At 41.1% G+C, this 24,336-nt stretch overlaps 2 protein-coding genes across 8 annotated transcripts in view; one reads left to right on the top strand and one right to left on the bottom strand.

Moving 5' to 3' along the window:
• Window positions 1–1,855: 1,855 nt before the first annotated feature.
• On the bottom strand, window positions 1,856–11,806 carry RWDD4 (RWD domain containing 4). Of its 4 annotated transcripts, none has more exons than XM_081128528.1 (7): window positions 11,489–11,806; window positions 8,826–8,906; window positions 8,203–8,312; window positions 7,976–8,123; window positions 6,443–6,560; window positions 5,628–5,677; window positions 1,856–3,626 (listed from the first exon to the last, which is right to left on the bottom strand). In XM_081128528.1, the coding sequence occupies exons 1-7, from the start codon at window positions 11,510–11,512 to the stop codon at window positions 3,594–3,596; spliced, it is 564 nt and encodes a 187-aa protein (XP_080984654.1). In that variant the 5' UTR covers window positions 11,513–11,806; the 3' UTR covers window positions 1,856–3,593. The 4 variants fall into 4 exon arrangements, with proteins under 4 accessions (XP_080984654.1, XP_080984656.1, XP_080984657.1 ...); XM_081128530.1 differs by having other exon boundaries at window positions 8,203–8,308; window positions 11,489–11,763; XM_081128531.1 differs by lacking the exon at window positions 1,856–3,626 and having other exon boundaries at window positions 5,497–5,677; window positions 11,489–11,766.
• Window positions 11,807–11,969: 163 nt separating this feature from the next.
• TRAPPC11 (trafficking protein particle complex subunit 11) overlaps window positions 11,970–24,336 on the top strand; it is a 38,326-nt gene continuing 25,959 nt past the window's right edge. Inside the window, exons 1-10 of one of the 4 annotated variants that reach the window (XM_081130315.1) lie at window positions 12,057–12,120; window positions 13,105–13,177; window positions 13,686–13,910; window positions 16,216–16,385; window positions 17,039–17,109; window positions 18,095–18,209; window positions 19,727–19,826; window positions 20,165–20,238; window positions 21,966–22,062; window positions 23,737–23,870. In XM_081130315.1, the coding sequence (XP_080986441.1) occupies window positions 13,707–13,910; window positions 16,216–16,385; window positions 17,039–17,109; window positions 18,095–18,209; window positions 19,727–19,826; window positions 20,165–20,238; window positions 21,966–22,062; window positions 23,737–23,870 (965 nt within the window). In that variant the 5' untranslated portion in view covers window positions 12,057–12,120; window positions 13,105–13,177; window positions 13,686–13,706. Of the gene's footprint in view, window positions 12,834–13,104; window positions 13,178–13,685; window positions 13,911–16,215; window positions 16,386–17,038; window positions 17,110–18,094; window positions 18,210–19,726; window positions 19,827–20,164; window positions 20,239–21,965; window positions 22,063–23,736; window positions 23,871–24,336 lie in introns of all 4 variants that reach the window. The other 3 variants (XM_081130314.1, XM_081130316.1, XM_081130317.1) reach the window with 3 other exon arrangements.

Genomic DNA, 24,336 nt, shown 5'->3' on the forward strand with positions numbered 1-24,336 from the left:
TGAAAGAACCCTGGGCAGAGATGGGTTGCTCCTTAAAATGCCAAGTGTCCCAACAGGCCAAATCTTTGTGGGGGCCTCAGAAAGGGACATATGGTAGCTCCAGAAGGCCTCAGAGAAATGCTCAAGGTCACCTAAAACTTCCCAGATGCCAGCAGTAAAAGCAGGAGAAATGGGCAGCAGGAGCGTTTCCTGTTTTATCACCACCATCTGATGATCATGACAACTTAATTTGGAGACTGGATTATTATAGGAAACCCAGGAAGAAAATAACTATTCCTCTAGAAATGGTGGGATAATTGAACTAATTTCCTTATTTTGGGTTCTCATCAGTAAGAAATTAAAGCTATTAAAATTACTTGAGGCATTAGCTTTTCTATGCTCTCTTCAGTTCTTCATATAAGCAAAAACTGTCAGGCAAGGATTTTTATTATTACAAATGTAGTCAATGAAGGATCCTACTCAAAATCAAAGGTTCTACTCATCTCCGAGTACATTATGCAACTTAGCTTGACTGAATTGGTCTTTAGGAAAAATGCAAAATCAACGATTAACGTTAACACTAAATGGCAAGTTGTATTTTTCAAAATAACAGTCTTCACATAAAATGTGTTCCATCTTTTGCATGCTCTGATCAAAGGCTTTCAAACCCCATTTTTACCATTACTCACTTTAGGAAATCAATTGTACATACACGCACACACACAGGCAAATACCTACAGCATGCAGGATACACTGGTGTTTTCTGCTCTTCTCTTCCTTCCCACTAAAACGCTGCTGGTCAAGTCCCTCGAGGATCCCTTCACTCACGCATCACAAACTGCATGGCACACACTTTAGGTCATACATCACCTTGTCACATAACTGAAAGCACACAAGTTCCAGGGGCACATCTGTAGCGTCGGGCAGAGCTTTGTGAAGGCTCCAACCACCCAGCTAATCTACAGTGTTGGGGCCTGTGGAGAAAGGACGTGGAAGGACTGAGATGCTAAAGCTAAGATCAAAATGAGAGGAAGTCCAAAACCCAGTGTCACCCCACGGGCTTTTATACACTGCGAGCAATTACTGTTTCTCATTTTGAGACATCTCCATGGTCCTTTCCTAAACCTACTCGATAACTTAATAGTTTGTTGTGCCTTACTCACTTCTGAATAACTGGAGTATATACCCGAGGCTCGTGCTCCCATTTCTTCTCGGCAGGCTCTCAGCGCCTTGCGTCCTGCACCGAGTTGTGATGTGCGTACACGTTCCATGGACTCTACAGGTGGGCTTCTTTGGAAGGTGGGTTCTTTCAGAGCGAATTTGTGGTTATTTCTATGCTGCCCAGAGGCTCTACCCACCTGGTGCCACTTTAAATTAAAATCCTGGCTTGAGGTTTTTTGTTTTTTTTCCAGATGGCCCATATGGGGGAAATTTGGGCTGAAATCCAAGAGAGAGGTAGCCTGTTATAAGTGGTCAGGAGAGTACATGTGTGATATTTACATTTTACCCTTCCTTCAACAAAGTTCAAGAGAAACAGTCCTCAGGGTCCACCCCCCACTGGGGAACAGTGCTCAGCCTCAAGCATGGGGGTGTGTGTGAGACCCCTCACCTTGGGCAAATCCTGGACTTCACCTCCTGTCCTCTTGGATCTCTGAAACTTGAAAACAAAAGTTGTCCTTAACCTTTACGTCCCAACTTTCACTTAAGTTTTTAGATTGGGTACTCTTTCCTTCTCGTCAGCTCATTTAAAAAAATTTTTTAATCCAACGGTTTGAACAGTTTCTAGTAGGAGGGTACACCTTGCACCATAAGACTAGGCAGGTTTACAAAATTAACGACTCCCTCAAGTCATCTGAAATAAGACGTAGAAAAACCATTGTGTGTAATTCAGGTTTTATTGCTTATTAATTATGCCATTCCATACAATTTTAAGTAAACAGAGTTTGAGAAAATATATTGGGAGTGTTGACCAGTGATGGCTGTATTGATGAGAATGGTCAAGTGTCTGACACAAGGTAGTAGAGGCACCACTGCCACCATCACCTCCCGGAATTTGTACATTTTATATAAAAACAGTAAAAATAGTTCATTGGCATTTTACTAGCATTATTCTTGGTAATCTATGAACCAACGATAAGCTTGAACAATTTCAGACTCTTCAGAGAAAAACAAAGTACTTTCTTCCACTAGTAGATGTACCAGTTTGTTTCTTAAAAATCAGGCAAATCAACACAACAAAAAAGTACACACACAACCCCAATTTCAGTGGCCCTGAATTTTAATGTTTCTATCATATTATTTCAAGAAATAAATGTGACTCAGCTTTTAAAAATGAGATTAAGCCTCTTCACTGTGATTATACTTACTTTATAATTCAAATGATTTAACCGAAACCAATGCCAGCCCAGTAAAAACCAGGAATACAGCTCAGGGTGCTCTTATGCTAAGGAAACTTCTTTAAAACTCAGTTGTTCTTTAACAACTCAAACCCAAGCTGCACGGGTGTAACCGAGCACAGCAGTAGTTCTAAGTAGTTTTAAAGCTGGGGAGCAGAAACAGCATCACTGTAAACACACAAAGATATCAGTAACTCTCTGGTAAAACTGCACTAATAGTTTCCTCTATTAATGATTAAAAAAAAAAAGCATGTACTACAGTTCAGCATTTGCAATACTTCTATTATCACAAAGATGCTGGGGTTGAGAAATACATCTGAATACTCGAAACAAAACATGAAATGGGGTTTTATGCTAAATCATTTACAAGACCTCAGTTACCAAACAACTAACGATATACACTAGCAGATAAATAGAAATTTATTAAGACCACTGTCTTCAACAATACAAAAATTAAATATTAAGGCATCTTGTACTCCCATCTTGGTAATGCAGCGAGGAGAAATGTTTTAAATAGAAACCAGCACTTCCGTTCGGATGCGGGGCAGACTTGTTTTTATATTATATTCTTCTATTCCACACACCAGGAACGCTTCCATGATCAAACAGTACCCAAACCAAGAGAAAAGTATAAACAGATATTCATTCACTTACTAAAGTTCACCCTTGGCGAGGGGGACCCACAAAAACGAAAAAGAATATTATGTGTAAAGCTCAAATACCAGGATTTAAATTTCCCTGAAGCAACTTATGCCTCAGTGATTCCGGGAAGAGGAGAGGAACGCCTTTCAAGATGAGAAGCTTACTGATACAGACCGTGCTGCGGAGGGACTGCTCACTCAGTGTCCTACTCCCTGGGACAGGAGTTTTGGAAAAGGGCTTCATACTTAAAAAGACACTATCAGATCCACTAGAATAAGTTCATATAAATTAACATTGATTATTCAGTATTCTCATTTGTCCACTGACAAAGCTCAAAAGGCTCCCAAAGTATACGAACCAGTAACATTTTCACCTTTTATTAAGGCTGGGTTTGTGAAAATAATTTACTACAACCAAATCTCTTCATGAACTTGCAGCTTAAAACATTTTCACGTAGGAAACGTACAAAAACTTGTTTTATAAAAAGCCACCTCAATACCAGAAAAGGGTGACGGAAGATTTTGAACCCAGTTTGCTGTCTAAAGGATGCTCTTCCCTTGTTTGGAATTCCAAGCGCTATTCATCATCTTTTGTGCCACTTTTGCTTAACTATAAAAAAAGATAAAAGAAAGGTTCAGGTTTAAGCTATCATCGTGCGTTATTTCCACTTCATGTCAAAGGCAAACATCTACAGCTACTGGAACAGGAGACAGCAAGGTTTCACCTCCAGCTTTCACCATATCTAACACTTAAAATGGAGTCTCTGCAGATACCACCCCATAGAACAAAGGAGGAAAATCCCTCGAAGATTTCCAAAAACCAAACCGGAACCAAGAATATACAGAAGGTGCCATTTGGAAAATGAATGATAGCTTCTGTTTCTGTCTTCTTTATAAACAATAAATTCTTTTTTAATTTCTAAAATTTTCTATTGTGGTAAAAAACATAAGGTTTATCATCTTAATCAGACACTTCTTTTTTAAATCAGAGTTAATGTGAAAGTGCGCATACTTAGATCCTAAACCCATGTACTACCTTAGAAAATCCTGGGAAACACAAGAACCAAAAAGCGCACATTCTATTAGTGCTCTAACAGAAGAACGTTAGTGACGGTATTACCCTGTCACGCTGCCTCTCTAAACGCCACGGTACACTCGGGAGAGATCGAGGCAAATGACACCTTAATGTTATGATGCAGATAGCTTTGACCTTGTAGGCCCACTGAGAGGGCTGCCAGGACCTGCCAGGGGCTCAAAGACCACACGTGGAAACCACTAACTTAGGGTGCTGGAATTCTGAGTCCCAACCGTGACTATGTGGTAACCTCCCTCTTAAAAACATCTCTCCCATCTCCCAAGAGTGCTGGATTAAATTTTATATTCTTTTATAGCCTGAAATTCTAATTTGCATTAGCAAGGACTCTCTTAAAAAGAAACAAACACCTCCTGGAGCTAGGGGAGGCGAAGCACTTCGCCTTTGGGTTGCTCAGGTTATCCTTCTGCTCATTCATAGCTGCGACCTGCTGCATGAACAAGATGCATTCTCATTCTGACTGAGGCACCAGCTCAGCCTGGGACTGAGCCTGCACCCGGGCGTGTGCCCTGACTGGGAATCGAACCCGCCACCCTCCAGTGTACAGGATGACGCTCCAACTGAGCCACACTGGCCAAGACATGGAGCATTTTCAAGAGAGGGCAGACTTAGCTGGTGAGATGCCTATGAGTACACCTGGGAACATGGAGCATTCACCAAGCACCAGTGCAGGGGCTGCAGGAGATGCAAGGATGCCAGAGAGGCCTCTCCCACAGAGATGGCTCATATATAGCCAGCCTCTTGCCCAGGAAGGTGAGCAGCTGTTTCTCTATTCCATCTGTACCTCATGGCTCCCTACTCCCACGCAGTATTTTTGTACTAGAGTCTAGAAGCACAAAGATTATTTTAAACAGATTTTATAGAAAAGGCATCCCATGGCCCAAACAGCTGACTTGAAAATAAACTTTAAGAATATGCTGTTTGTAAGTTGCCCGTATTTGTAGGTCCTCACTAAACTCATCTTTACCTCTCCTTGGCTCACACTGAATACTTCTGACAGTACTGGCACTAACTGCATGCAAAATTCATTTCATGAACTTCTACAAAGAGAATGAACTTACTGTGTTAAGTATCAGTTTAACAGATTTGAAGCTACAAATCTGTGCGAGAAAAATACTGAGTAGTTGGCAGAAAAATTCAAAATGGAAAGTAAACAATTTTAAACAACAAAAACAGAAAATCTTTCTTGATAATGATGGGAAACAACTAGGCTCTGACCTAAATAAAATACTTAATTTCTCCTAAGAAATCAAAGCATTTCTTTCCGTGATGTGTTCCTTCAGTTTTCCTATTATCACTAATTGAGAGTCATAGTTAAGTATGTCCATCCTAAGACGTACTTACACAAACAGTCATACTTCATTGCAGTTATAAATACTTACATGCTGAGTGTAAAAAAGGAAAGAGATGTCCCGATGAGATCCAGAGGTGGAGGGGGAGAAAATGGGAGATAAAGTGTCATTATTCGATGGCAATAGTCACAAGTTTTTTGAAGACTAGAATAGAAGTATTGTATACCTTCACCACGTCAACCCAGTTCCAGCCTCGAGGAAGCTCTCCTTTGTGATCTAGAGGAGAAAAAAGAGTCACTTTATTTTTAAGACCAATCAGTAATTTTTAAATTAATTAATGTTGAAATAAATAAGATTATATACTATTCTGCACAATAGATAAAAAATTTAAATTTCATATTTCTAAGTTGAAAAAAGTCGATCACTGTGGTTCAAAGCACTGTTTTCCTGGGCACACGTGCCAAGTATTTCAGGTGCACCCTTTGAAAGTTCCCCTAATTTCATTCAAGACAAAACTTGATAGCAAGGAAAAAATATGGAGGTGAGTTGGTAATGCCAGGAAGAGAAACTGACCAACTTACTAGTTTCATGCACTTGTACAAAGATCCTGCTGCTTACAAGGTCACTGCTTATTTCAGTAAGAAACTGTGCCAAGACCTAATGGTGTATCAGACGTCATTTCAGGTGAAAGCTATATTTCAAAAAGTTTTCAATAGTACACATATTTGCCATAGAGGTAAACAAACAGAAAAATCCCAAGCATGCCAGAGAGGTACCAGCAGGACACACGTCTGTGTCCTATTCTAATGCTCCCGAGAGTCAGGGCCCACTTCTTCTTCTACCTTCTTCTACCTTCTCGGATGTCCTCTCTCGTGGTGAAGCAGGAAGTATTGTCAACACACGCCTGTGACCTAATACAGCCTCTGATCCAAATGCTCCAAGAGTAAGAGACTAATCTAAATGTAAACAAACTTACTAAGCACCCATATCGCACTAAAAAGCAACGCGTTTATTTGTGTTAGAGAACGAAAAAACACAAACCTGTTTTATCTGCCAGTTTACGTTTTTGGGCTTTGGAAAGCTGCTCTCTTTTCTCTTTTTTCTTACTTGATGGGGCTATAGTAGGAGTTTCAACTGAGATGATATTGCTTACAGATGTCTAGGGAAAAAAAGGAATTCTTAGACCCATGCCTTAAAACTCACTGAATTACACAAAATATGGCTACATCCTGAAATGAGTTGAAAGTTTTTAGACTTGTGAAGTAAATTTGTTCATTTGCTTATTAGTTCAGGTGAACTTAGCATATTGGTTTCACTCTTCTAAAAGTTCACAAGATGGACACAATGTTAGTGCAACTGTTGTAACCAAGTCCCTCAGAAAGATCTGATACCAGCATTATGGTGAAGCTCTGAAGCTCCAAGGCAACTTTACAATTTAGCTAATTTGCTATTCTTTGGAAGTTTAAATAAAAAATCACACATGCCTACTTAGATTACCAGGGTTCCCCAAAGAAATGAAGGAAATCTTTAAAACAGGGGGTGGGCAAAAGTAGGTTTACAGTTGTGAGTATGGGAAACAGAATTTATTCTTGTATTGCTATTTATTAATTATTATTTATTTGTATTACAACTGTAAACCTACTTTTGCCCACTCCTGTATTTCGGTTCATGTAGCCTAAGTTTACAATAGGCAAAATTTAAAATGCTCACGAGGTGCAAGCATTGCTATGGATGCTGTACATTAGTACTCATTTGATCTTTGCTACAGTCTTTTATCAGGTAGATGCTATTCTAACTGCCATTTTACAGGTGAAGAAACTGAGCACAGTGTGAGATGAAGAAACCTGCCCAGAGTCATGCAGTGAGTGGTACAGTGAGGGTCTGAATCCACCTGGTCTGGCCCCGCCCCGACCTTAGCTCCCGCCCTCGCTGCTTCTCCAGCTGCCTCCCAGTGTCCTGTGCTCCCCTGGGAACGTGGAAGCAGAACTGCTCGAGTGCACGATGCGGCCTTCGCCATCAAAACTTACAGCTTGGTTCACAGACAAAACTCACTACTGATCACGCAAACATTTCAGTGCAGGATGGCCAATACACAGATGCTCATGGTCGGAAAAGATTCTTTCCTAAAGTAATTCTAGAAGAAATGTATACTTTTCCTATTTAATAAAGTCCCCTTAAGCTGCAATACCTTCAAACTGAACTGTTTATAACTATATAAGCCTCATTAAAAATTTCATACATTAACTCTACATAAGAAATCCCCTTTCTGAGCTTTTTAGGAGATTTAAGTAAAATTGAAAAATATAGTTTCTACAATGTCTTCAGTTTTGGCGGGCACATGAAATATTCTAGTCTTATAGGAAAGGTAAAATATGGAGAGTACAATTTAATTTTTAAAGTTACATAGAAGCTAAGAAATCTAAAATTCATTGTTCTTATTTAACTCGGATGTAACTCACTTTAACTAATACAAAATCTCCTTTCAATTAAATAAAATAAAGTAGTAAAAATTAATTACTAACAGTAAAATCAAAACAATAAAAAAAACCTGGTAAAAACAAACCGCACACTCACTGTAGAATTGACGGGATGGTGATTCTCCATGAACTGCTCTTTGTTGTCCTTGGCATATTCGAACAATGTGTAGGTCATAGCGGTGCCGAGATTAACTTCCACCGCTTCCTGCAACTTGGCCAATATGCTCTGCTTTACGGCTGAGGATCTATAATGCATAAGAAATATACTAAGAGAAGAGCCAAAGAGTATTAAAAAATACCCAATGAAAACAAAACACTACTCACATGGTGTTGTTAAAGAAAGCATTCATAGATATAATTGGAGGTGTCTGAGGATATGTTTCTGTCCAGGAAATCTCTATTAAGAAGGCTTTGGGATCACCATTTTCACCTATCTGAAGAAAAGGGAAACCTTAGGCTTGTAAAAAGTGATACAAATACAGAATATTAAATTATGATCTTTAGAATGAATTCTTTCCAATGCTCATGATCAGGTCAGTGGTTAGAGCGTAGGCCTGCACACCAAAGGGTTATGGGTTTGATTCCCAGTCAGGGGCATGTACCAGGGTTGCAGGTTCCATCCCCGCTTCAGTTGGAGCGTATGCGGGAGGCAACCAATGGATGTGTCTCTCTCACATCGATGTTTCTCTCTCTCTCTCTCTCCCCCCGTCCCTGCCACTCTCTCTAAAGATCAACAGAAAAAATATCCTCAGGTGAGGATTTAGCAACAGAAAATAAATTTAAAAAAAACTGATGTCATAGTGACGTGTCCTCATTTAAATGCTTCAGAAAGTCCAAAGACATGATAAATCCAAACCACTAAATTTAAAAACAAAATCAACATTTTTAGCAACCTTTAGTCTTTTGCAGCAAAGGAGGAGCTTCTCCTACTCATGCCATTGTCTTACCCTATACTGAAATGAAACTGGACTTAATTCCCGGAAACTGTCATCTCCTTCATATATAGAACGTAATGCTTCCAGTTCCATCTGAAAGAAATGAATCAAATGGGTTTCGTTTAGTGGGATAAATGGATTAGAAACAGACGGCCTTTACTTTCTGATTCAAGCCCACTCAACTATGTAAAACTTGACTAACTCTTCTGGCCTTAACTGTTTATCATATATTTGGGTGTACCAACACATCACAATAATACTGATACTAATACTTTAAAACTATATGCCAGGCACCGCTAAGCATTTTACAGTGTATTATCTCTTAATTCTCACATCAATCCTGTGAAGAAAACCTCACGGTTTTTTCCTTCCCATCAGGGGGCAAATAAGATTTGGTCTAAAGCAGCTCCAAAGCCTGTGCCCTTTATCACCCTGCTAAAGAGCAGCCTCGGGCAGAAAGAGCATGAAGAAGCATTACTTATATATCTTATACTTGTAATCCTTCCCACAGATTGATATACAACTTGAAAAACCACTTAAGGACAATAAAAAGAACTTTGAAAAAATGATAGTTAGAAAAAGGTTGACAAGGATCTACCCCAAATGGGAAAAAGGACTGTCAGAGGAAATGTAACTAACTAATAATCCCTGCCTGGAAATATTTCTTAGAACGCTGAGGGCTTGCAGACAAGAAGACACCATTACTGTTGTGATTACTGATGACCACCTGAGAAGAGAAGCAAAGAGACTGCACGTGGACACATATTTTAGTTTTCAACAAAATGCATGTCATGACTTCTACAAACTAAAGATGGGTGGATTTGATCTATGTAGACACAATTTTAGCATATATTATTAAAGAAAGTGTTTGTGAGGACCTGGAAAAGAAGTAGTTCCTAAGACCTAGAAAGCATATACAAAACAAGATCTATGTAAACAACCCTTCTCAGAGAGGGTAACCTGATTGGTACATTGGGGAAAGGCACGAAACAGTCTACCTGGATTCCAGTAAGGCTCCATAGATTCCTTTTGCTACATTTACAGAAATTCAAACTGGAGTCAAGAATAACTGATAAGTGTCCTGGCCAGGGTAGCTCAATTGGTTGAAGTGATGTCCCGTACACCAAAAGGTGGTGGGTTCAATTCTTGGTCAGGGCACATACCCAGGCTACAAGTTCATGCCCCAGTTGGGGAGCGTGCGAAAGGCAGCAGATCGATGTTTCTCTCTCTCTCTCTCCCTTTCTCTCTCTAAATATCAATAATTTAAAAAAGGGAATAACTGAGATTAGGTTGGAACAAACTCAAAGCATAGTGCTACTCCTCCTGTCCTTAATTCTTTCCTATATTTTAATTAATGACCTAGACAAGAACAGACGTTGAAGGCAGGCTTGCCATGTTTGTTGATGACAATTAGGTGGGATAGTGAGAACAAGAATTGAAAAAGTCCTCAACGAAACAATCCAACAAGATGAAACTTGGCAGGGTAAAGTCCCTGGACACCTAAACACACAAGGACAGGGTGGAAGACCCACCGCTTTGCATAAAAAGTTTTCGCTGACAGTAAACCTAACTGTAGAGCACTGTAATGCCAGCATTTTAAAACGGGATGTAAACAGATTTATCATCTGTCCACAGACACACGATTCCAGGAGGATTTTTTAAAAAAAATGGACACCGAGAAAAGCTAAAAAACAAAGAAAAACCATTTAGTATGAGAAGAGGTGGTTTGGAAACACGGGGCAGGAAACCTGTCTTCAGGGATCTGGAAAAAGTACTCACGTGGGAAGGACCAACGTCCTCCTGGGCCCCGCCACGGGCGTTCCGACTCGGCACCACCGCGGGCTCTAAGGCCCGGGGCCCACGGGGGCTCGGGGGAGCCGACACCGCGCTCGTGCCCGGCTCAGGGGCTCACCGGCAAGAGCATTTCAGAGGGGACCCGGGTGCCAACGAGCTCGCTGGACTTCGGGTCCTTCAAAGGTAACTTACAACCCAGAGGTTCCACTGCACCTACCGTGCAAAAGCGCTGACTTTCAAGCAGCAGATTATCCTAAACGACCAGGGACCTGCTAGTCACCCAGGGATCTCCCACCCGAGTCCCGACCCCACCCCGGGGCCGCGAGGGGCCGCTGGCTCTCCGCCCTCGTGGGCCTCCCTTCCTCCGTCCACGGGACAAAACCAGGAGGTTCCCCCGGAGAGGACGCGCCGCCTCCCCCGCAACTCGACGTGCGCTCAGGTAGGCGACCACGGGGTGGAAGAGCGCCGCCGCCTCACACACGGCCAGCCCGGGGCGCCGGGTCATCTTTCCCTCCGTCTGAAGTTTAACTCGACTGCGTGTCAACAGGTTTGAAGTTGAAAGGTGACCAGGCGCCACCACGCACAACTCACTCACCACGCGCGGGCCGCCCCGCGGGGTTCCCGCGAGCCCGGCGCGCCGCGTCGCACTCTCGCTACGAGGGGGACCTGCGGCGACCCCGGGCCGAGGAAACGGAAGCCTCGCGGGGAGCGGGGGCAGCGGCGGGCGCACCTCCGGCGGAGCTCGCAGGGCGCCGGTCAACCGGGCACCCAGCCCCTCGGGCGAGGCCGTCCGCCCGGGCGCCGGGGGTCGCCGGGGGTCGCCGGGGCGGGCGCTGGGCGGCGCGCCTGCGCGGGGACGGGGGCGTGCAGCCGGGACTCACCTCCTGGTCCTCGTTGGCACTCATCGCGCCGGGCGCGGGAGCCTCCCGGGCGGACGGCGTTCGCGACGCCGCAGAGAAAGCGCGAGCGGCGGCCCCGAGGCCCGGGCGTCCCCGTTCCGCGCCCTGGGCTGCGGGAGGCACACCCTTCGCACCGCAGACGACGGTCACGCGCAGCCCCGGCCCTCGGGCGGCGCGAAGCCGCCGGCTGTAGGGCTGCGGGCGCGGAACCCGGGGCCGTGGCAGGCGGGGCTCCGGTGTGTCTGGGGAGAGACGGCGGAGCAGCAACGGCAGACGCCCCGCCTCCTCTCTCTTCTCGCTTCTCCTATTGGCTCCTTCTCTCTCCGCCCAGCTCCTGCTCCTCCCGGAAATGGAGCGTCTTCCCTACGTTTTGTGGAGCGGCGTAAAGTTTCTGGGTCGCGATTGGTGTAGAGCACTGTCACTCAAGCGCAGAAAGGGCTTCCTGGGCATGCGCAGGCGGGCAGGGGGAAGTCCTGCTTGCTGGAACCGGCGCAGAGGCGGCGGCTGCAGGAGCGGGCCCCGCGTTCTTAGACACCCCCGTCTGCTCCCCCTCGTCCGCCGCTGGCTGGGGGCGACCGGCCACAGCTGCAGCGGGCCCAGTGCGTGCGGCCTGGGTGAGTCCGGGCCCGGAAAGCTCAGGGGCCAGGCGACAGCGCCGAGGGAGAGGGCCGGCTCCGAACAATGCTGACTTAGGGGCCTGCGTCTGGCGGCCGTGTCTGCGGGGGCAGCGCTGGCGCTTCTCTTTTGGCCCCGCCGCCCCCGTTTCTAGGGCCTCCAGGTTCCAGGGGCAACGGGAAGGAAGAGAGTCCGCCCGTGGGGCTGCAGGGTGATATCTCCTCCTGTCCTGAATTCCGCGACCCTGGGCCGGCCCCTTGGCTTGGATCAGTTGTTGCTTCACATCCTCAGCATCAGCTCTTTGCTATCGCCCAGGCCTCGAGCTGTCGTTTTGTAGCTGAACGTCTTTGAATCTTATCCTTAGGAGCCTCGTCATACTCCCTGAACCTCCTAATTAAAAAATAGCGACCGCGTCCATTTATCTCGCACCATCAGGCCGCCTTTCTTTGCCGTGTGCGCCTGCCCTTTCCTAGAGCCCCCCTGTTGCCCCCACGCAGCCCCAGACCGCCTCCCTCGCGCGGCCTGGGCCCCGCCGCCTTCACTCGCTGCGCCCGCGCCTCCTGCCTCGTCGGCTGCTTTCTGCTGCTTTCGGGAGGAAGGAATTCCTCCCACACGCTGCCATCGCGGTCCCTACCACCTCTGCACCTGTCCTTTGCCATTCCCATTCCTTTGCTGCAGAATTAGCACGACCCAAAGTGCCAAAGCTTTTAAGGTAGAACGTGCAAGAATTTCTGATACAACTTCATTTGGAACAGAATTACAGTAATTTATAGCTGCGCCGTCCAGTATGGTAGCCAGTAGCCGTATGTGCAATTGAAATAGGCTAGACCTATTGAGGTGTGCTGTGAATGTACAATACACACCAGATTTTGAAAACTTGGTACAAAAAGTAAAATATCGTGTTAATGTAAAATGACAGTATTTTAGATACATTGTTTAAATAGAATATTACCATTAATTCCACCTGTTTCTATTTTTTTTAGCATGACTGTTAGAAAATGCAGCTAGGCTACACAGCAGGGTTGAATCTGCAGATGTGGAACCTACCACAGACACGTAGGGCCGACTATTTACAATAATTAGCATATTATTTTAATATCTCAGGAATTCAGAAATTAGATGTTAGTAATTACAGAGAAATTAGAAATAATTATTCTTTATTGTATATCTAAGTCGATTATTTATCTTTATAACTGAAGTAGGTCGTGAGACCTATTTTAATTTGACAATATTCCTGCTTTCTTGGTCTGCTTATCCCAAAGTTCTGAGTGCATTTTGAGATGTTACCTGAAAATATCGATATGTCTTAAAGTTGACTACCTTTGTAATATGAAAGATTTTTTAAAAAAATACAATACCGATAGTTACCAAGTTCCAGTAGGTCAATTTAGGAATTAAAGTTTTCAAAAACTTTTGATCTCTTTTGTATTTTCTGGACAGTTTGCGAACACTTCAAAGTCTTTTACCTTTTTGTAATTTTTTTTAGTGACAAAGATTCATATATTAGAAATGGGTATGGGCTTTTAAAAAATGAGTTATGAACGTATCAACATTTGTATTTCAGGTCTTTCTTAACGCCTTGAACATGAGCCCCACACAGTGGGACTTCCCAGTGGAATTATGTTGTCGGCCTATGGCCTTTGTTACTCTTACTGGCCTGGATGTAGTTTATAATGCTGTCCATCGAGCAGTCTGGGATGCTTTCTGTGCCAATCGGAGAGCTGATCGGGTACCAATTTCTTTCAAGGTGCTTCCAGGTGACCACGAGTATCCCAAATGTAGACCCAAGGTAATGACATTATGATTGCATGGGGGCTCCCCCTCTCTCCCTTGTGTGTGTGTGTGTGTGTGTGTGTGTGTGTCTTTTTTGTTCCTGTTGTCTGTACTGGAAAACCCCTGAGTTTATCAATTTTCCAGTTTTAGTGATGCATATAGAAAGCTCTGGGTGCCCGGGCCAGTGTGTTCAGTGGTTAGAGTGCTGGTCTGAGCACTGAAGTGTCTTAGGTTCAATTCCCAGTCAAGGGCACGTACCTGGGTTGCAGGTTCAGTGCTCGCCTGGTCAGGTCTTGTGCGGGAGGCAACCAATCGATGTGTCTCCCTCACATCAATGTTTCTCTCTCTCATCCTCCCTCCCACTCTCTCTAAAAAACAAAACAAAACAAAACAAAAAAATGGAAAAAATATCCTCTGGTGAGGATTAACAACAACAAAACCCAAAACCCTGGGCTTTATCTTGTCTGTAATACATTACAGGTATGTTTAATAGTAGTTATGTTTTTAATCCCAGAGGAATAATTATAATTATTAAACTTTTTACCCTATGAGCCTAGGTTTTCCTTTTTTCATTTGTTTAAAAAACAAAAAAAATCTAAGTTTCACATTCCCAGTTCATCATGACCAGCATCATTAGAGAATCCATGGTCTTTACAGTTTCACACACATTTTTTGAGCACTCGCTTTGTGTTAGGTACCTGGAGCTGGTGACAGAAATTTAAATGAGACATGCTCTCTGTCCTTGGGGAGTTCTACATAAACTGAAACAGCTTATTCAGTATGGAATGAGGAAAGGTAGCAAGTTCAAAACTGACTTTTAGGGTGGACATCATAGTAGAGACTCTGATTTACATAGAAAAATAATTATAATGATATAGTATTGCAGCTAATGTCAGTTTACTTAAGAAAGTTATATATATTGATTGACTTGTTATTTATTGTAATCATATGAGGTTGGTCTGAAAGTCAGTTAACAAGGCATATAGATCAAAATACCGTCCCCCCCCTTTTTGTGTGCCCCAGAGTAGTATTTCTGACAGTCTGGCCTCTGAACCAAGTACATCATCATCATCTGGGTTCTTATTAAAAATGTAAATGCCAGGCCTCCTGAGTTAAAGTCTGGGAGGGTAGGACCTATGCCTGGTCACCAGCTTATTCTTTTGCTTATGTGTTTGAGAACCACACACTGGAGACACAGTTTCACATGCTGAGCCCTAAAAACTGAGCTCTCTGAAATTGTGCAAGTAACAGCACCCTTGGCCCTTACACGTTTTTAGTTTTATTTTTTTATTTTTTAAAAAATATATCTTTATTGATTTCAGAGAGAGGAAAGGAGAGGGGGAGAGATAGAAACATCAATGATGAGAGAGTCATTGATTGGCTGCCTCCTGCAGGCCCCCTACTGGGGATCGAGCCTGCAACCAGGACATGTGCCTGACCAGGAATCGAACCCCAATCGCCTGGATCCTAGGTTGACGCTCAACCGCTGAGGCACGCCTGACTGGGCGGCCCTTACACATTTTTTAAAATATGGTGTTTGTGTCAGGAAAGGCCAGTGGCCCGGTACAACTCACCCCCTTTTCTCCTCGATCCATTCTCCAGTTCACGAGCTTTTGTTTTCCTTTGCCCAGTTCTTTCCTGAGTCCCCAGGTTTTTTGTGTCAGGTTTCCTTGCTGTTCTGGTCATTCCTCACTTGAAGTAGACCTGAGACTAACATGAGCTGGAGTAGCCTGGGTCAGTGCGGGTGCTTTGGAAGTAATTTGAAATTTCAGCGGGATTCTCTAGGGCCAATTCATCTTCTGCACCCCTTCCCACGACTTGGCACTTAGTGCTCACCCCCAAGTGACCACTGTTCTGCTTCTGTGTTTAAGAATTGTCCTTCATTTTTTCTGTCATCCGCAAGTAAGGTGAAATGCCATCCTGCCAATATGTCCTGAAACAAATGAAGCCATGTTGGGTTTTAGATAATAGTTTGAGCAGCTTTTATGAAACAGAAACTGGGATGGCGAGGAATACAAGTCAAATTTACCTGGAAAAGGCTGTTTGCTTCCCGGGTATTTGAGAGCCTTGACATCATTAGAATCACTCAGCTTTGGCCGTTCTTTAAATGGAAAGTGTCGCAGCTCTGGGATTGAGATCTACCTCTACTACTTTCTAGCTCTTATTTAATCTCTGTAAGCTGGGATTTCCTCATCTTATTAAAAATCGCTCATGTATATACCGAAGGAGTAAATACCCAGAAAGTGCCTGGGGCTCAGGAACAGGTGGTTTCTGCTGCTGTTGTCATCAAGTAACTCTTCAACTTCTGCCAATGTTTGCAGAGAACCTCCTATGAGTGGTACATTCCGAAGGGGATCTTGAAGACGGGCTGGATGAATAAGCACCTGAACCTGGTGCCGGCCCTGGTGGTTGTGTTCTATGAGCTGGACTGGGACGAGCCCCAGTGGAAGGAGAAGCAGTCCGAGTGCGCTACCAGAGTGGAGATAGTCAGGTCTGGTCGTCTCCGCTTGTCAGGTTGGGTCGTATGTGTCTGTGGTTTACTAACATTCATTGAAAGCAGCTGGGTGCTGTTTAGACTGCAGTGGTCACTTTGGGGATTGCTGACTTCCAGTGACACATGTTCAGTTCCAAACAGGAAGCGTTAATGTTAATTTATATAATGCTAAGCAGTATGAAGAGATCAGAAGACGGATTGGTCTGAATTTCCAAATGCTGCTTTTTGTGTCTATAATATATTTTTTGATGATATAGTAATTTGCTCTTCAGTCTCATAATACTTTTGCTTTATTGACATTTGAGTTTCAGAACAGTTCTTTTGAATGACTACTCTGCAATGTATCACTATAAAGATATTGTATTATAACTTCTACGTGAAAGTATATGTTAAACTTTTGCTTTCAGAACAGACTTTGGTAAGGAGCAGAAGCTTGATGTGAGGTTATATTTTTGGAATGATTATATTTTCAAAATTTAAATCAGTGTGGTATATATGTTTCTTTGTAAGGAGGAAAAGATTTCCTCTAATCTGGGGGTTTTTTAGTTGAAGTTTCTCTTTCTTCGAATTATCAAACTTGTATTTTATGTAAAGTCTTGTATTTTTAAAAAACAATTTAATTATTTAATGTTACAATTTTTCCATTGCAGGCAGAGTTTACAAGGCAGAAACACAAAAGTGGCAGTGGTTCTAATTCAGAAGAAAACCCCTTTGCCCCCAGGTATCAAAAAGTTAATAACGAATTAATTGCTTTATACTTCCAATTCTTATTGCCAAGGAGCGTTAATGTTGAAATCTTTTATGCATTCAGTTATGCAAAAGACAGTGTGTTAACTTTAAAAAGTACATGCATAGTGCTTATTATAAAAATTAAGAATATTCCAGAGTCAGATCTTAAGCCCTCCTCCCTGTTGCGTGTCCCCCGGTGTAGGCCTGTAGCAGCTGACAGAACAGTTATCACTTGATTTTTTTAAAACTGATTTTAGAGAGAGAGGAAGGGAGAGGGATAGAGAGAGAGAAACATCCGTGATAGAGAAACATCAGTCAGCTGCCTCCTGCACGCCTCCTACAGGGGATGGAGCCTGCAACCTGGGCATGTGCCCTGACCGGAAATCGAACCCATGACTGGTTCATGGGTTGACACTCAACCACTGAACCACACAGGCCGGGCTATCTGTTTGTTTTTTAAAAAATGTTGTTTACTTATCTGAAATCTATTTGAAATTATATTCCTCATGAAATGTTTTTTGTTGTTAATTTGCAATAGGGCCAAGAAAAATGCAATAGGATTTCTAATTTCCTGTAAGAAAATGCCAAAGTTTCAAATGCTGCTTCTATGTTGTTAGACACTGAGGCCAAAATATTTTTTTGTTTCTGTGTTGAAACTTGTAGCGTGCTAAATCCACTTCCATGAATTATTGCTTCCATTTTTAGTTACGGTTTTTGGTTAGTTACTTGGCATGTGTGTTGGCATTACTTAGCCTATGTTGGCTCAGTAGAAAATTCCATAGTGTTTCCCTAACGGATATGTACTGTGTAACTTCTAAGAACCCACTGTGCTCTCAAGGGCCCCAGGATTCCTACTGGCATGGTGACAGTGGTTTGGGTTTTTAGTCTTAATTGTGTTGTTCAGATGTGGGGAAGTGCTCATTGTGAAGAATGCATTAATTATTTTCTCTCTTTATCCTTGTGGGTCTTGTCAACAGGAGAGGATGTTATTGCTTCAGAAAGGGCTGCAGCTTTATGTAATGCATGTGAACTCTCAGGAAAGTCTTTGTTTGTACTGCCCCACACTGACCACCTTGTGGGTTACATTATAAGGTAAATGAAGGTCTTTTTTTTTTTTTAATATGATTTATTGATGTCAGAGAGAGGAAGGGAGAGAGAAAGAGAGATTGAAACATCAGTGATGAGAGAGAGTCATTGATCGGCCACCTCCTGCACACTCCCTGCTGGGGATGGGGCTGCAACCAGGAGTGGAACCATTGTCTCCTGGTTCATGGGTTGACAATCACTGAGCCACGCCCACCGGTAGAAGTGAAGGTCTTTGAAATATTTTCCTTTAGATTGTTGACTAGGCATTGCGAAATTGGTAGTTTTTAGAAATTTAAAAAAATATGTTAGTGGGGAAAAATTCAAATGGTACTGAGGATATAAGTTTTAAAAAAAGTCCCCTTTGTCAACTCCTTAACCTTCTCCAATTCCTTGAGGTACCACTATCAGCAGCTTACTACACTTGATCTTTGCCCAAAGGCCAACAAGCCATCAGCTTCAGTTAATAATATTCTTTCAAACATTATACAGTTCAAAGTTAAAATCTAATTAAAATTATTTTCATAGTTAAAAAAAATTTTATACTGTAGCTTTGTAAATAGAAAATATGAATCTCAGAGGCCCTGCCTGGGGTAGCTCAGTTGGTCAGAGTGTTGTCCTGCCATGGGAAGGTTGCCAGTTTGCTCTGTCAGGGCAACCAATGAATGAGTAAATAAGTACAACAACCAATCTGTGTTTCTCTCTCCCCTTCCACGCTCTTTAGAATCAATCAATTTGTTTAAAAAAATTAAAGAGAAAGTATTAACCTAGAAAGTCCAATTTAAAATTTAATATCTAATTTAAAATTTTTTATTTAGTTATTTTTTTTTTTCTTTACATACTTCCCTTAGATGTGTTTAAACTCTTCGAATACAACTTCAGAGTTCTGTTTTGTTAGGAGGAAAACCCCTGAAGTTCCACCTTTGCCTGCCTCTGAGTTGGGCTTTCTCTCGAGCCCGAGGCACACACTTTGGAGATGTACCGGCTCACAGAGGGAGCTTAGTTATTTAACCATCTCCAGGCGCGTTTTCTCTGTTCCTGTGTAATTGCAAAGTCGAGGAGAGAAACAGACTAAATCATGCCAGTGTTACTTCGCCTCTTGGCTAGTTCTCATTTTCGGTCCCTTTCCCATTAGTTTTGTTATCCTTTAGACCCTAAATATTAAAATCATAAAAAATGGTCAAATCTATTGGAGTGTTGGATATCTGTTTCTTTTAGACTTCTCATGAAATTATTAAACAATGGTGGAAGTCATTTTAGAGGTAACCTAATTTTTACAAGTTACAAAGTTATTTTTATCACTTACTTTTTGGATTGTAAAAAAATAGCTTTCCAGGAGTTTTATATTTAGATTTTTTTTTTTTAAATCTGGAAATTCAGATTTTGCTTCACTTTTTATTTTAATCATGAGGTAAACTAGATAGTATCAGAATGTTACGTTTGTTTCTTACAAATATGATTGTTAAATAGTTTTGTTTAAAATAACTTCAGTGTTTGAGTGTTGTTTTATCATTATTTTTAAACAGATTAGAAAACGCCTTTTATGAACATGCACAGACCTATTACTACACAGAGATCAGAAGAGTGAAATCTCACAAAGAGTTTTTGAATAAGACAACTCACCAGGTGCGTGTCTTTCCTGAGGAGGGACCACGAGCGTCCCAGAGCAGGCTAGTTTGAGGGAGCCAGTAAACGTCTCTAATACTTCTGATGTTTTAAATGGGCTTTGGTACTTCTAAAGTTTTTTTAAAAGCTAACTAGATTTTGTATCCGTTGCCCTTAAAGTTCTTAAATACAGATTTTTATAGCTTTCTTAACTCTACTTATTTGTTGGAATAGTTCTTGAACATTAATTTTGAATGTTTTCCTTATACTTTTGTGTCTCCTCTTAATAAAAGTTATTAAAATTTTTATATGTTTTAAGAGAATATGTGTAATGATATCTTTTTCTATTCTTTTTTCAGCTTTTATTTGTTAGACATCAGTTCAAAATAGCTTTCTTCAGTGAGTTGAAACAAGATACACAAAACGCGCTGAAGTAAGTTTTGAACAGTTGTCAAACTAAATTTTTCTTATTTTTAAATTAACAATAATGTATTAATTGTCAATTTCTGAATCACAACCAAGTTAATTTTAAAATGTTTATGTTGATTTAGATTCAGGTGTGTAGTATTTACTTTGTTTGCCGAGTGGTGAGTGGGATATATTAGTTTTAGATTTAAAAAAAATTCTATTGGAAGTAAATGTCATAGTGTTATAGGCTTTCTGGTGTACTTCCATTAAATGTCATAACCTAAAGAAATATAATATTAAAATTTTCCCACTTTCTCCTTCTTAGTTGTATATTCACTAAAGTGCTGCTTGTGTTAAGACTGATTTCCAAAGTGAAATGTGCACTGAACATTATCTAAATCAGACTATGAATTCAAGGTGTGTAGTGCATTCAGTTCCACTATGATTTTGTTTATTAGTTTTTTAATTGATTTTAGAGAGAGGAAGGAAGGAAGGGAGAGAGAGGGAGGAGGAAACTTTGATGTGAGAGAGAAACATCAGTAGGTAACCTCCTGATCAAGACCCAGCCGGGGACCAAACCTACAACCTAGGTTTATGCCCTGACCTGGAATCTAATCCACCGCCTTTTGACATTCCAGTCAGCTGAGCCACACTGGCCAGGGCATGATTTTATTTTTAATTAAACTTGTTTTTTGGTTTATAATGCCCGTCAGTAGCATCATTGTTCATTCGGAGGCTCTGCTTAGAGCTTTGATGCGTAGCTGCCGATGTCTCGGCAGTGGTTAAGCATTTTATTCCTTTGCCGCAGTTTAATTAAACGTGGTCTCTTTCTGGCTTTGGCAGTGGCAGTGTAACAAAGGGATAAAAAACAGCGTTATATCCTAACATTGAGGACAGGCTAAGTGTACAGGGAGAAAAACAGAGAAATAAATAAAAATATATCTGTTATTCAAAGGAATAGTGCAGAAACCTGTGTGTGTGTGTGAGATTATTGAGGTGCTAAGCACCAGATTGTGTTCTCTAAATCTCAACAACTTCAGATCATTATAGCTGGCTTTAATGTAGTTCATTTTTAATCCATGGTATTAGTTAACACCTTTAATTTTAGTTCTGTTCAAAACCAATTTTGGAAAAAAAAATTCACGTGGTGAAATTAGGAGCAGTTTTCTTTGGAGAAGACTGTTGAGATTTCTTCCTTACCTTCCATGTTCAGGGTAGGCCTCCGTCTGCCAGGCTCTTCTTTCTCAGCACCAGCCACCCTAAGGACATTTCCTGCTCCAGGCTATACCCAAGACCAGTGCTGTCCACTTACCTTGTAGAGATGCTCGGGTTTAAAAGCTGTGGACCTCTGTTGTCTTGCTAGTACCTTCTTTCCTAATACAGTGTCTATTTGTTTGAGAAGTTTATGATGACACTTTTAAGAATGCCAATTTTTAAATGTAATTCTGGACAATTGTCTACTTTCGTTTTCAACTTATTTTTTATCAGTTATTGACAGATGTTAATGACAGAACAGTGTGCCAGTGATGGTACTGTTCTTAGTGAAAAGTTGTTGAATCTTCTCGCACATTATTAATCAATATATCACTTTGCAGGAAATCAGAGGCTAATACATATATGTTATTGACTGTTGAGTGCTGAGAAATGTTGACTCAACATTGGCTCTGTTACTCTTAATAATTTGATTCTTAGGAATCTTTTCTTAAAATTAACTTATGTCATAATTAACTACCTTCCTTATGTTTCTGTTAGGAATTATAGGACTGCCTATAATCTTGTACATGAATTGAGAGCTCATGAAACTAACATTCTGGAAATTAAGACTATGGCAGGATTTATCAACTATAAGGTAATAGTTCTAATTCCAAATAAAGAAAATTTATCTTTAAGTATCAGATTATCTTTTTAAAATTTGAAAACCAAAATTAGTTACTTGTTCTGAAAAGTATTTGATTAACTATGGTCTTCTTTTATGTCCTTTATCTCAAGGATGCCTGGTGCTTAGCAGCCTAATTGCAGTGCCTTGGCTTTGAGTTTATGAGTGTCAGTGTTCTCACTTGGGGCAGTTTTACTTTTGTTAAACTCCTCTACAGGGTCTTTTGTTTGTTTTTAAGTGGGAGCAGGAAGGAGGGGGAAGAAAGCTGCCTATATTATTGAATTTTTAAAGGTTTAGTCTATTAGAACTATGTAAGGCTTTCTTGCTTTAATGGCACAGCCATAGGAAAGGTGTATCTATTCACTTTAGTGGAAACTTTTATACATATTATTTATGCATTTTAAGATTATATATGGAAGAAATAGATGCTCCCAGAAGGCAAGTGAGGGCCGTTTGTTTTGCTTTTAATCTTTCCACACACAGTAATTTTAAGATGGCTGGCACTGGATTGGTGATGTGAGGGAAGATGGATACTTTAATTCATTATTTCTGTGTTAATTGGTTCAGCTTCTGTAGAGAATATTTTTGCAATGACTTTACAAATTTAATGTGGATGTCCCCTTTAATTTAGCAATTCCATTTCAGGAAATTGATATGTACTGAGAGTTGCAAATCACACAGGTGAGAATATTTATTGCATCCTGTAATAGGAAAATATTGGAATCAACCCAGAAATAAGTGACTGGTTAATATAAATTATAACTCCAAACAATGGACTATTATATAACTATTAGGAATGAGACAGCCCCATATGTTGATATGGAATGAGATCCAAGATATGTATATTTTTAGGTGAAAAAGTAAGGCACAGAGCAGCATATTTAGTGAGATGCTATTTGTGTAAAGAGAGAGTTTATGTATAAACGCACACACTTTTCTGTGCACAGAATATATCACAAAACATATTCTGGGAGCTGGTTGCCTGTGGAAAGGGGGTTGGATGGCTGAGGGACAGGGACAGGTGAGAGGCTTAACTTTTCAAGTGTTCCTTTGTCCCTAAAATAATAAGATTAAAACTGGTATAAGTATATGGAAATAAGTTTAGTCTTTGTTTCTTTGTTTTCCCTTTTACCCTACATATGCATAGATTATTACTGTTTCGAAATGGAATCCCCAACCCGAAGCTGTCAAACTTTTATAGTCCTTGTTTGATATGGAAGCTACTGTGCTCTATTGTGCTGCAGAGAATCCTTGGCTTTCTGATAATTCTAAAACTGAAAGTTAACCTGTCCTTTCTTAGTTACCTGCTGGAGATATTTTATTTTTGCCCATCTTTATGTTCTTCATTGGGTATATATTTTTGTGATATTTTTATACTATTAAAAGTATAAAAGGTATAGAAAAAGTCTAAGGTATAGAATAGACTCAATACAATGCTGAGTAATTTTATTTCATTTATCAAAGGGGCATAACCTGGTGTTAGTACAACCATTGTCATAAAGAAAATCAGTTCTATCTCGGAGAACTTCAGAGAAGGCAGCTCCATAATCTTTGTAAAATTTGTCTCAAAGTTGACACATTTTTAAATGAATATGTCTTTGACTTTGATTTTCTTCTTTCTGTTGGGGTTGGTTTTACATTTTGCAGATCTGTAGGCTGTGTTTTCAGCACAACACCCCATTGGATGCCATTGCTCAGTTCCGAAAACACATCGACTTGTGTAAGAAAAAAATCGGAAGTGCGGAGTTGTCTTTTGAGCATGCTGCATGGATGTCTAAACAGTATGTTTAAGTTGTACTTTTAGAATTTTTTTTTTTTAAACATACTTGGGATTTGGAGGGATAGAATTAGCATGGACTTTGGTTCTAAACTGGACTCAGATTGTTGTAAGTAGGTTTTTAATCTTGTCTAAATGTGTTTCCAGCAATAGTAAATATTAATTCATACAGTTCCTTAATGGAAATCAGTTAATTCATGGAAATCTTTCATTCAACATATATTGAGGGTCTGCCATGTGTCTAGGTACTGAGAATATAGCCGTAAACAAAGCAAAATCCTAACTAACATGGAAATTCCTTTTTGAGACTGATGTTTAAAAATTGCTCCTAGAGGCCTGGATGCATTTGAGTCGTGGCAACCATGTTGACATCTAGTTTGGGAGTATATTTATAAAGGCTTGCTCAGAACAGTTGACTTAGATACAGAATCTATGTGTTACCTACAATTAATTAGTGTGTATTAGTATTT

The sequence above is a fragment of the Miniopterus schreibersii genome (assembly GCF_964146895.1).
Source record: "Miniopterus schreibersii genome assembly, chromosome: 2".
Taxonomy (NCBI): domain Eukaryota; kingdom Metazoa; phylum Chordata; class Mammalia; order Chiroptera; family Miniopteridae; genus Miniopterus; species Miniopterus schreibersii.